This window comes from Chiloscyllium punctatum, chromosome 7 (assembly GCF_047496795.1).
Source record: "Chiloscyllium punctatum isolate Juve2018m chromosome 7, sChiPun1.3, whole genome shotgun sequence".
NCBI lineage: Eukaryota > Metazoa > Chordata > Chondrichthyes > Orectolobiformes > Hemiscylliidae > Chiloscyllium > Chiloscyllium punctatum.
The window spans coordinates 65,499,339-65,512,950 of record NC_092745.1 but is presented as its reverse complement, the minus strand read 5'-3'; the positions used below and the strand labels follow the sequence as shown (position 1 = coordinate 65,512,950).

Sequence of the window (13,612 nt, the reverse complement as noted above, 5' to 3'; positions counted from 1 at the left end):
CCATTCATAAAAGATAGGGTATTAATTTTGGATATAGGCACAATCATTCCTTGCCATCTTTCAACCCTTTTCACTGTTCATTGTTTAAGAGTATGAAGACTTATGACGACATGCCTGCATGCCAGGTGGGATTTGAATCCTAACCTACTGGCCCAGGGGTAGGGACGTAACCACCAGTTCATAAGACCCCTATGAACTGTTTCACATTTATCAAATTTACTTGGTGAATTGCACAAACAGAAACAAAGCACTGGCTACTTTAACTAATATAATAGTTATGAGAAAGTGTTATACTGGCTTCAAAACATTAACCCAGTTTCCATCTCTCTATGGTACTGCCAGATCTGCTGAGTTACTCCAGAATTTTCTGTTTGGATTAATTTAACTATTTGTATGTATTATTTATTGCCCTTTTAAGTCATTGAGATCTACGTAGCCTATTGAGGTAAGCTTTGAGCTTTTCTTTGGTGTAATGAAATTTTGGAAATTATTCTGTTTACTATTTTAAATTTCAATTTTTTTGACTAGAACCAAACTGAAATTGACAAAGACCTATCAAAACCATGTCAGAGATGAAAATCACACAACACCAGGTTATAGTCCAACAGGTTTAATCGGAAGCACACTAGCTTTCGGAGCGATGCTCCTTCATCAGGTGATTGTGGAGGGCTCGATCGTAACACAGAATTTATCGCAAAGATTTGCAGTGTGATGTAACTGAAATTATACATTGAAAAACTGATTGTCTGTTAAGCCTTTCATCTGTTAGAATACAGTGATTGATTTACACATGAAAGAAGTGAATCAATCACTGTATTCTAACAGATGAAAGGCTTAACAGACAATCAGTTTTTCAATGTATAATTTCAGTTACATCACACTGCAAATTTTTGCTATAAATTCTGTTACGATCGAGCCCTCCACAATCACCTGATGAAGGAGCGTCGCTCCGAAAGCTAGTGCTTCCGATTAAACCTGTTGGACTATAATCTGGAATTGTGTGATTTTTTTTTTACTTTGTACACCCCAGTCCAACATCGGCATCTCCAAATCATGTCAGAGATGAGACAGGAGGAAAGTGGATCAGTACAAAGTAATCTGTAAGATTTCAAATATGCAGTAACCTTCACAATTCCCAAGCATTTTAAAATGATAAATCAATTCTTTTTCTTGGGGGAAGAGGTTTACATTTCCCTGCTGGTGCGTTTGCTGGTGGGGCACCTCAAAATTGCATGGTAGGTAAGGGAAGCCCACGGCTACTTGCCAATGAATGGCCAGTTAAGAGTTGGTTCCCTCCTGACATCAATTTTGTGGCTGGTAGGAAGAATTTAGAAGTATGGGAAATAGCTTGATAGGTTATTCTGCCCAGGCTTCTGTCATGAAGTGGGAGGGATAACTCCCCACTAATGCATACTTTTCAAATTGGCCCCTCCTCCTCCTCCAAGGTGTTTCCCTCCCTCACCTAGAGTCTCAAGCTAGACACCACTGGTGCAAATCCAACCACTCAATTGGGTTTTCAGCTCAAAACAATAAAAATGGAATTGAAAACTAATATCAGTAAAAGTGACCATGACAACCATCAATTGTCATAAAAACCCATCTGATTATCTCGAGAAGGAAACCTACTGTCTGTATCTGGTCTGGCGTAATTGTTACTCAAGGTCCATACTAGCTGTAGACTCTGAACAATGACTCTTAACTGTCATCTGAATTGACCTCCGGAAGTTATTTAATTCAATGGGCAATTAGAGATAGGTGACATTCACGTTTCGTGAAAAAATGAACAGAGAAAAAAGATAGTATTTTCAGGCTCTTTTTCCAAGGCGACTTAGAAGATCTCTGTTTGATCTCCATAGCACACTGACTCTGGGGACAGAATTACATGCTGCACAAAATGAAATCTCATCACAGCTGTAGCACAATTAGAACAAGGAATACGGCAGGATTTAACAAAAATCTTACAACAGTACGGTCAACTGAAGAATCCACATATTTCAGAATGCCTAAAAGAAGGTGTTCAGTTACTTTAAGATAATGTGATTTAATCATTGCATGAAATAATATTAAAATTACAATTAATTCAATTGTAAAATTGCTGACATTGAAAATCCACAATAATTAAATCCATTAAATGATTTATGTGTCTGTGTATTTCACAGCAACTGAACCATGCAAATGTAATCAAATATCTTGCATCATTCATTGAAGACAATGAGCTAAACATTGTGTTGGAACTGGCAGATGCTGGAGATCTTTCTAGAATGATAAAGGTAGGAACCTTTTCCTTGACGTGAACTTTTCTCACTGTCTTAATTGTTAAGAAGTGCCATATGTTTTTGTGCAATAATTAAATTCCCTGTATCATGTACTATTAAAGCTTTTTGAGGATACAATGCTATAATCAGTGTATGAAGCAGGAGTTATCTGTTGGTCAAATACTTAATTTACCGCATGCACCCCTGACAATTCAGCAAAAATGTAAACGTTACTGCCACGTTGGTGATCATTGAATAGTTTCAGTCCTGACAAAATGGTTCCATTGTGTAGCGATTATCATTTTTATTAGGATAGATTGAAGTATCTTCCATTCCTTAACATACTTTTTCCTGCCCCTTTCCCACAAAAAGTAAATTTTCAATAAATCATCAATTTTTCTACTAAATATCTAAGTAATTTGAAATCTCACTAGCAACTCCTACAATTGACTTCATAATTTCTTTCTCCAATATGCAACATTGATTTTTTTTCTACCTATGTGTTTGACTTTTGAGGTTGGTCAATCAAAATCAGACATTCTGATTATAAATAAATTGAACTGCTAAAGTGTTGGCAGTATTGCTTACTTGAGACTGTAAATTATTCTGCAATTTGTAAGCTACCAAAATTTATATTCCATATTTGCTGTAATTTTAAACATTTTTTGCCACAGACAATAGGCAAGGTGATGACCTCAGCTATCTTGTAGATGCTCACAATGCAATAATAATTAACTGAGATTAGCTGCAGTTTGGTAACTTCTGTCAGTAATGTCAAAAGATAGCCTTAGCTAGATATTACATGAATTCAGTGTTAACCAAGTGGTTATCTATCAGATTTCAAAATCTCAATTGTTACAGTACAAGTGGAGGCCATTCAGCCCATCATATCCATGCCAGCTCCCTGAGCATTTTGGCTTCATCTGTTGTTTTCCCATAAACCTGCACGTTGAATCTATTTAAATAATCATCTTATGTCCCCTTGAATGCCTCAGTTGCTGCCCCACCACACTCCCAAGCAGGGCATTCTAGCCCCTAATTACTTGCTGTATGAAAATGAATTTTCTCATGTCACATTTGCTTCTTTTGTAGAACATTTTAAATCTGTGTCAACTAGTTCTTGATCCTCTTCTGAGGGGGAGCAGTTTCTCCCTGTATACTGTGTCCAGACCACAGATGATTTTGAAGATTTTTTTCGATCAAATTTCCTTTCAGCAGCCTGCAATCCAAGGATACCAGTCCTAACTTCTCCAATCTATCCTCTAATTAGTATTTCATCCCACTAAACATTCTTCTCAACCTGTTCTGCACTCGCCCCAATTTGTTCACCTTCCTAACATGTAACACCCAGAACTGTACCCTGTACTCCAGCTGAGATCTCATTCCTGCTCTGTCCCGATTAACAAAGCTGTGTGCTTTTATGGGTCCTGTTATAACATGAAGAACACACAATTCAAGCTCCTTCAGTTGGAATTGTGAACTTGAAGTCCCTGTGTAGGCTTCCCTTGTATTAATGATCATTTTATCTTTGAAAACTAGGTTGAAATAAAAATATCAGTTCAGGGGACCTGAGCAATGAATGTCTGGCTTAGAAATGCTTGTATTTTGAGCACAGTCCCATTTAGGGATGTAATTTTGAGATAGAAATGTTCCCTGTACTTAAAAAGGGCTAATTTTATATTATCATGCACTGTGTTCCAGCTTGCATACAGATCAACTTGCAAGTGGATTCAAACGTAACTCATTTGCAACCCAGGACTGCATGTACTCTAGTAATTTCTGTAAAAGCAAACATTGTTTGAGTAAGCATGCTTTAAAAATATTCTGTTAAGGAAAGACAATGTGACTCTTTCAAGACATTTGTTTTTTTAAGAGAAATTGAAGATGCTGTCAGAATTTACTGTAACTGGCAAAATGATTTGCCCATGCCTGCTTAATTTCTGTGAATTTTGCACAGTAAGTTGCTGTACATTGGGCATGCATAGAGGGAATCCTGTTAAACGCCTCCCGGATGCCCTGCAGTGCCCTCTGCAGGGCATCCGGGAAGTGTTTATAACAGGATTCTCAACAGTACATCTCCTTATCAATCAGATTGAAGTTATGGAGTTATACAGCACAGAAACAGACCCTTCAATCCAAACAGTCCATGCTGAACATCATTCCTAGCATAAACTAGTCCCATCTGCCTGCTCCTGGCCCATATCCCTGCAGACCTTTCAGACAGTTTTCTGATTCAGTATGTGGATGTACCTACTAGAGAAGGTGCAAAACTTGACCTACTCTTGGGAAATAAGGCGGGGCAGGTGACAGAGGTGTCAGTGGGGGAGCACTTTGGGGCCAGTGACCATAATTCTATTCGTTTTAAAATAGTGATAGAAAATGATAGACCAGATCTAAAAGTTGAAGTTCTAAATTGGAGAAAGGCCAATTTTGATGGTATTAGGCAAGAATTTTCAAAAGCTGATTGGAGGCAGATGTTCGTAGGTAAAGGGACGGCTGAAAAATGGAAAGCCTTCAGAAATGAAATAACAAGAATCCAGAGAAAGTATATTCCTGTCAGGGTGAAAGGGAAGGCTGGTAGATATAGGGAATGCTGGATGACTAAAGAAATTGAGGGTTTGGTTAAGAAAAGGAAGGAAGCATATGTCAGGTACAGACAGGATAGATTGAGTGATTGAATAGATAGAAGAGTATAAAGAAACTAGGAGTATATTTCAGAGGGAAACCAGGAGGGCAAAACGGGGACATGAGATAGCTTTGGCAAATAGAATTAAGGAGAATTCAAAGGGGTTTTACAAATATATTAAGGACAAAAGGGTAACAAGGGAGAGAATAGGGCCCCTCAAAGATCAGCAAGGTGGCCTTTGTGTGGAGCCACAGAAAATGGGGGAGATACTAACTGAATATTTTGCATCAGTATTTACTGTGGAAAAGGATATGGAAGATATAGACTGTAGGGAAATAGATGGTGACATCTTGCAAAATGTCCAGATTACAGAGGAGGAAGTGCTGGATGTCTTGAAACGGTTAAAGGTGGATAAATCCCCAGGATCTGATCAGGTTTACCCAAAAACTCTGTGAGAAGCTAGTGATGTGATTGCTAGGCCTCTTGCTGAGATATTTGTATCATCGATAGTCGCAGGTGAGGTGCCAGAAGACTGGAGGTTGGTAAACGTGATGCCACTGTTTAAGAAGGGTGGTAAAGACAAGCCAGGGAACAATAGACTGGTGAGCCTGACCTCGGTGGTGAGCAAATTGTTGGAGGGAATCCTGAGGGACAGGATGTACATGTATTTGGAAAGGCAAGGACTGATTAGGGATAGTCAACATGGCTTTGTGCATGGGGAATCATGTCTCACAAACTTGATTGAGTTTTTTGAAGAAGTAACAAAGAGGATTGATGACAGCAGAGCAGTAGATGTGATCTATATGGACTTCAGTAAGGCATTTGACACGGTTCCCCATGGGAGACTGATTAGCAAGGTTAGATCTCATGGAATACAGGGAGAACTAGCCATTTGGATACAGAACTGGCTCAAAGGGAGAAGACAGAGGGTGGTGGTGGAGGGTTGTTTTTCAGACTGGAGGCCTGTGACCAGTGGAGTTTCACAAGGATCGGTGCGGGGCCGTCTACTTTTTGTCATTTACATAAATGATTTGGATGCGAGCATAAGAGGTACAGTTAGTAAGTTTGCAGATGACACCAAAATTGGAGATGATGTTGTGGACAGCAAAGAGGGTTACCTCAGATTACAACAGGATCTGGACCAGATGGGTGAATGGGCTGAGAAGTGGCAGATGGTGTTTAATTCAGATAAATGCGAGGTGCTGCATTTTGGGAAAGCAAGTCGGAGCAGGACCTATACACTTAACAGGTAAGGTCCCAGGGAGTGTTGCTGAACAAAGAGACCTTGGAGTGCAGGTTCATAGTTCCTTGAAAGTGGTAGATAGAATAGTGAAGGAGGTGTTTGGTATGCTTTCCTTTATTGGTCAGAGTATTGAGTACAGGAGTTGGGAGGTCATGTTGCGGCTGTACAGGACATTGGTTAGGCCAATGCTGGAATATTGTGTGCAATTCTGGTCTCCTTCCTATCGGAAAGATGTTGTGAAACTTGAAAGGGTTCAGGAAAGATTTACAAGGATGTTGCCAGGGTTGGAGGATCTGAGCTACAGGGAAAGGCTGAACAGGCTGGGGCTATTTTCCCTAGAACATTGGAGGCTGAGGGGTGACCTTAGAGGTTTACAAAATTATGAGGGGCATGGATGGGATAAATAGGCAAAGTCTTTTCCCTGGGGTCGGGAGTCCAGAACTAGAGGGGTAAGATATAAAAAAGATCTAAGGGGCAACTCTTTCACTCAGAGGGTGGTATGTGTATGGAATGAGCTGCCAGAGGATGTGATGGAGGCTGGTACAATTACAACATTTAAGAGGCATTTGGATGGGTATATGAATAGGAAGGGTTTGGAGGGATATGGGCTGGGTGCTGGCAGGTGGGACTAGATTAGGTTGGGATATCTGGTCAGCATGGGTCTGTTTCCATGCTGTACATCTCTATGACTCCATTCATATTGTAATCTGAGGTAACCCTCTTTGCTGTCCACAACGTATCCAATTTTGGTGTCATCTGCAAACTTACTAACTGTACCTCTTATGCTCGCATCCAAATCATTTATGTAAATGACAAAAAGTAGAGGGCCCAGCACCGATCCTTGTGGCTTCAAATGTCTTTTAAGAAGTATTGTGAATAAACATCACAAGGTCTGAAGCAGAAAGTGCAAGTTAGAAGAGTGAATTCAATGTCAAATGGCAAAGTAAGGTAAAAAGAAGGAACTAAAAACTGAATTGAAAGGCAAAGGAGACAAGGAGAGCAAATAGAAAATATAATATACTGTCTAACACCAAATAAAAATTGAAGTTCATGCTTTTAAAATTTAGTTTTCACTGCCAGATAGGCTACTTGACAGTATATTAAAATTAATCACTTAGTTAAGAAGTTAAGGCAGAGTGTGCAAACATGAACTGAATGCATCATAGATCCGAACAACTTGCAATTCATAAGTACCTTCAAAATAATATATTTTAGGTGCTTCACAGGGGCATTTTTAAATAAAATGATAAATATATTTTAAGGAGATGTTCGATCAGACGATCAAAATATTGGTCAAATCATGTGGTTTCAAGGTGCATCTTTAAAAAAGGAAATCAAGGTGAAAAAGTGCATGCAGGATATTCCAGAGCTTTAGACCTCATCAACTGAATGACAGTCACCAACAATGGAGTAATTCAAATTGGGGATGCTCAAGAGACCAAAATTAGCGGAGCACAAATAGCTAAAGTTTGTAGGGCTGGAGAAGATTAGAGATAGGGAGGGACAAGTTCTGAGTGCATTTTGAAAACAATTGTGAGATAATGGCAAGGTTGGTTAATTGGTAAAATTGAAATTGAATCCTAAAATTTTCAATTATTTCTATGTCTTAAACTTGCAAGGTAGTTAAGCCCATCGTTTACTTGTGATTACCGAAATAGAGAATAATCATGATGACCAGAAATCTGACTGGATGGGCAACACTGATAGGAGATTCCATATTAGGAAAATAGATGAGCATTTCTCAGACTGTAAACATTAATCTAGATGGTTTATTATCTCTCTGGTGCCAAGATCAAGGATATCACTGGCTGTAGAGCACCCTGAGGACGGTGGATGGGATGGCGGAACAGCCAGTAGTATTTTTTCACATAAGTGCTGCTGTTGTAGATAGAAAAAGGGATGTGCTTCTGCATCCAGAATTTAGGGACATAAGTCGTAAATGAACAAACAGAATCTCAAAAGTAGTAAACACCCAGAGCTACAAACAAGTGAGTATAGAAAAGAAGAATAAAGCAAATGAATACTAGAACTTGTATTTGAATGGAATGAGGACTGAGTTCCTTGTGGAGTGTTTTGCTGGCTATTGAGAGGGCTTTGACTAACATGGCAGGGGTGTTGGTACCAAGAGATAATAGCATGGAATATCAGGGTGCACAAACTACCAAGAGATAGCTTTACAATAATGAAAAATAAGTTAATTGGTAGAGTTCAAATGAAAGAGATATTGAAACATTCTAAATTTGTGCTACTGTGCATGATGTAAATGCATGGGAGTGTCATAAGGAAAAGTGTTGAGTAGCAGGTGCAGGTTGTCACATGGAGTTACGATGTGCTGATATCAGAAATCTGACTAAAAGAAAGGCAGGACTTATGTTCCTGATAAAGAAAAGGATGAGGTATGCTGGTGCAGAGGGGTCAACGATAGAACTGATTTAGCTGCAACAAACAATAAAGTGCACTTGCATTGCCTGGTGTATTCCATGGGCTACAAATAATGAAAAGGATGTAGAAGAGGATTTGCAGGGGAATAGATCAACACCTTGTAGGGTAGATATGGTGGGGTCTTCTCATGATTCAAATATAGATTGGGATAGTTGTGTAAAGGATTGAAAGAGGGAGGATTCCAAAGTGTTTCCAGAGAAATGTATTGCATAGGTTTCCAATTGATTGAGTAAGGAGGCACTGCTACAGAACTGGCTCAAAGGCAGAAGACAGAGGGTGGTGGTGGAGGGTTGTTTTTCAGACCGGAGGCCTATGACCAGTGGAGTGCCACAAGGGGTCCATTACTTTTTGTCATTCGTATAAATGATTTGGATCTGATTAAAGAAGGTATAGTTAATAAGTTTGCAGATGACACCAGAATTAGAAGTGTAGTGGACAGTGAAGAAGTTTACCTCAGATTACAACAGGATCTTGATCAGATAGGCCAGTGGGCTGAGGAGTGGCATATGGAGTTTAATTCAGATAAATGCGAGGTGCTGCATTTTGGGAAAGCAAAACTTAGCAGGATTTATATACTTAATGGTTAGGTCCGAGGGAGTGTTGCTGAACAAAGAGACCTTGGAGTGCAGGTTCATAGCTCCTTGAAAGTAGAGTCGCAGGTAGATAGGATAGTGAAGGAGGAGTTTGGTATACTTTACTTTATTGCTTAGATCATGTTGCTGCAGTACAGGACATTGATTAGACCGCTTTTGGAATATTCCTTGCAATTCTGGTCCTCTTCAGAAGAATATGGCAAGACATAAAATAAATAGCAATTCTGGAGGGGTGCAGAATCAGAACCACCTCGGTGTATACATACCTGAGTAATGAAGGTCGTAGGACAGACTGAAAGAATGTTTAATAAAGCATACAGTATCTTCAACCTTATTAATCGGAGCATACGGTACAAGAGCAAGGAGATTATGTTGAACTTGCATAAGACACGAGTTTGACCTCAGCTGGAGTATTGCATCTAATTCAGGACATGCACTTTAGGATGGATATGAAGTCTTGGAGAGGATCAGAACAAGTTTAGAAGAATGGTTCCAGTGTGAGGAACTTCTGTGTAGAGAGAGAGGTTTGAGATGTTACAACTGCTTTTCTTGGGGTAGAAGTGCCAAGAGGAGATCTGACAGAAGTATTCAAAATCACAAGGAATCTGGAAAATGGCGAGAGGGACAAACTGTTTACTCATGACTGAATCAAGAATGAAATGACATTAATAAAAGCAATTTGCGGTAAGACTTCTACTGAATGTGAATGGTTAAGGTATGGAATACATGCCTAGGCATGTGGTGGAAGACGATTGAGTCAAAGCATTTAATTAGATGGTTAATTGAAAAAAAACGTGCAAGGTTACAGGAGACATTTGTTGTCTTTGGGGGTGTTGTGGTGTAGTGATAGTGTCCCTTCCTTTGGGTGAGGAGGCCTAGGTTCAAGTTGCACATTCCCTAGGGATGTTTAATTACGAATCTGAACAAGTTGATTCAAATAGCTGTAGTGTGCAGGAGTTAGGAATTTAGTGTAAATGGGACTTTGGTGCAGAGGGTAAAGGAGATCCTGCTTTTTGCTAACAGTACTTGCTTGTATCACATACAAGTGTTTAATCAACTTTCACTTAAACTGGATCAAATAATTAGCTGAAAGACATAAAACTGAGCTAAATTGATTTAAATATATTGATTATTTAATGCATTAAAATAAAGATAGAAATGGATGGCATAATGCAGCATGGTGGATTGGCTAGAGCATTGCTATTCTTGACAACCCCACCTTATCAACTGTCTGTGTATTGAGAGACTTCAGTTTGAAGTCAAGGCATTTGAACTGCAGACATTGTGGGCATTGAGAGGGGGGGTCTTAACTGCATGCTCAGTTCAGGAGCCAGTAATCTCCCTTACATTCGGAAGTGGTGCAAGTTCAGAGATAGAAGGGCTGTCAAAAGTCACAAATATGAGTCACAAGTAAGAGACTGTAGATGCAATGGCAGAGATACCCCTGTGTTCAGTCACATGTACACTGTGTGAGCGTACCTTTGAAACATTATCATAATGCTGATATTGTGTCCTCGTGTGTACCCTGAGGGTATAAAGGTCTCATACTCAACCTTAACTCACGACATGCTGCAAGAAAACTGCTGTTCTCTAACAAATAGCGTACTGGTATTCCAGGCACTGATGTCCCTTTGAATGTAATAGAATGTAGGACAGTATGACATGGGAACAGACCCTTCGGATCACAGTTTCCCTGCCGATCATGATGCCATTCTAAACTCATCCCATCTACCTGCATGTTCTCCATTTCCCTTTATCCTTGCCCATTGATATCTGTCAAAATGTCTCTTAAACATTGCTGGTGTATCTGCTCCCACTACTTCCCCTGGCAGCGTGTTCCATGCACCTATCACCCTCTGTGTAAAAAAAAACTTGCCTCACACATATTCTTTAAACTTTTCCCCTCTGACCGTAAACCTATATCCTGTAGTATTTGACATTTCCACTCTTGGGAGGAGGGGGGAGGACTATCCATCTGAACCATGCCTCTCGTCATGTCGTCCTTTAGTCCCTAACGCTCAAGTGAAAACAATGCAAGTTTGTCCAACCTCTCCTTTGTAGTTAATACACTTCAATTCAGACAACATCGTGGTAATATTCTTTCCATCCTCTCCAAAGCCTGCACATCCTCCCTGTAGTGTGGAGGCCTGAACTGCAAGCAATCGTCCAAATGTGACCTCACTAATTTTTTTTTTAATACAGCTGTCACGTGGTTTACCAATTTTTACATTCAAAGCTCTGATCAGCGAAGGCAAGCATGCCATGGCCCCCCTTTACTACCTTATTCACTTGTGTTGCCACTTTTAAGGATCTATAGACTCTGCATATCAGTACTCCTCAGGGTTCTGCCGTTTGACATATACTTCCATCTTGCATTTGTCCTCCCAAAATGCATCACCTCACACTGGACTAAACTTCATCTGCCATTTCTCCCCCCAACTTGTATATATAGTAACATAATGCAATACAAATGTTTAGTTATAATAAAAGTCTATTGAATTCTTCAGTACAACATTGTCCATGTGCAGTGTTTTGTGATATATGAGATGACATGAGCACTGCTGCGTCAGGTAAATTAATTGCTTAAACCAGTCCTGAGATGAGGTTCCTTAGGTATATTATTGTTCCAAACTGCCATTGAAGAGGGATTCACCTGCCTGCTTTGTTGATTGCGACCAGGTTAGTTTATCAAGGATCTATTCCCTTGTAGATATGTGTCTCCCAGACCAAATGATTTTGTTGTTTTTAAAAAAAAGCCAATTTAATCTGACTTGCTTTCATGAAAAGAGTTTTCTGGTAAAATACAAGGAAAAAATAACAACAGATACACAGATTAAAGATGAGAAGTGAATCCAAAAGAATATAACATTTTAAAGGGTATGTAGATCGTCTGAGTCATCTGTGAAAATTAGATTGTGGAAGCTTGACTGTTAGGCATTTGATTTTGAGATCCTTGGCTTTCAACATTAGCTGAAATTCTTTTATACTCTTTCCTTTTAACTGGCTTGCTGACTGGTTTCCAACGCACAGTAATGAATGGATGCTTCTTTGACTGTGGCTTTACAACACAGTCAAACTCAGAGTGCGAGTACCTCAGCTGACTTTGCATATGAGCACCTCTGCTCAGTAGCACACAGACAAGATTTAAACTAGCTTCTAACCCCTGACCTGAGTATTCTTGAAAGTAAGCATGTCTGTTGTCTTTCTTCCATCATATCCACAGTCCGTGATAATGTTGTTATTATTACAGTTCAGCATTTCCCTCTGGGAGCATTCCTTGAAAGCCAAAGATGCTATATTACAGGGTTCCTCTTCACACAGCCACTGAATTTGCATCTACTGTCACATTTTGGCTGTATCTCTTTTCTAAAAAAACACATTGCAATTAAAAGTTCAGTTTAAGGTGAGCTGGGATTATGAGCTGTGGTCATGATGCAATCTGCTAGGGGCAAAGCCCTCAATTGCCTTAGCCATTGCCCTTATATGCCTGTTTGGATGACTGCAAAGTTTGTAGGACGGCTGAACAAATTGAATGTACCATTGTGGTAGAGATGATTATTCAAGTGGACCAAAGAAGAAGAGAAATGTGAAAATGGTAAGTTACTGTGTAGTCAGGGAATCAGTATCTTTGACAGTAAAGAACAATTGTTCATGTGAATGCATTCCAAGAACTTGTTGCAGTTTTCCACATTCATGAACATTGAAATTGGCTGGCTATGCAGTGCATGATGCACTTGCAGTGCTCTTGTTTACTCTTGGAAAATAATGGATGAGTGAATATTCGCAATAATCAAAAGATAGACAGTAAAAATCATGTGGATAAGCAAATTCACAAGGGAGGGGCATGTGAATGACTGACAAGATTTTGTTGATTCCTTCATTGAAAATCAATGATTTTCTTTTTTCAATTCTAAATGTCTTAACACCTTAACTGACATTTTTGAAGATGATATTGATGTATTTTTGCTTGGTATTCTCTCCATTCACTGCTGACAATTAGGCCTGCTGCTTCTAGGCACTTGTTGTTGAAGGATAAGATATTCAGCAGTCAGAAGAAAACACCGACCTGGCATGAAGGTCATCATTTTGGTTGATGCTGATAATTTGCCCCATATAATCATAGACCCCTGGCTGATCCACTGAGCATGCACAAGTAACTGAAAATATTATCAATTGTATCAATATCATACACTGTGGTGCTCTGTTCCAGGCTCACCTGGAGGATATGTTCTGTATTTCTATCTGTCAGTAGCAATGGACTTCCTATTGGAGGAACTCAGGACTTTAACTTGGATTACCATTCATTTCCTCTACATGAGGTTCGATCTTACCCCTGCTGAGAGATCATGACTGGCAAGAATTGGAGACCAAAGTCACCACTCATCTTGGAGTGCTAGTCAAGTGGTGTGCAACAAGGGTCAGAAATTAACTGATAGCTGTCATGTGATATTGC

General features: G+C 39.6%; 1 protein-coding gene across 3 annotated transcripts in view; it reads left to right on the top strand.

The window, feature by feature from the left end:
* Window positions 1–13,612, top strand: part of nek7 (NIMA-related kinase 7) — a 198,896-nt gene that overhangs the window by 141,310 nt on the left and 43,974 nt on the right. For all 3 annotated transcript variants that reach the window (XM_072573882.1, XM_072573883.1, XM_072573885.1), the window contains one exon: window positions 2,160–2,270. In XM_072573882.1, coding sequence (XP_072429983.1) covers window positions 2,160–2,270 — 111 coding nt within the window. The remainder of the gene's footprint in view (window positions 1–2,159; window positions 2,271–13,612) is intronic.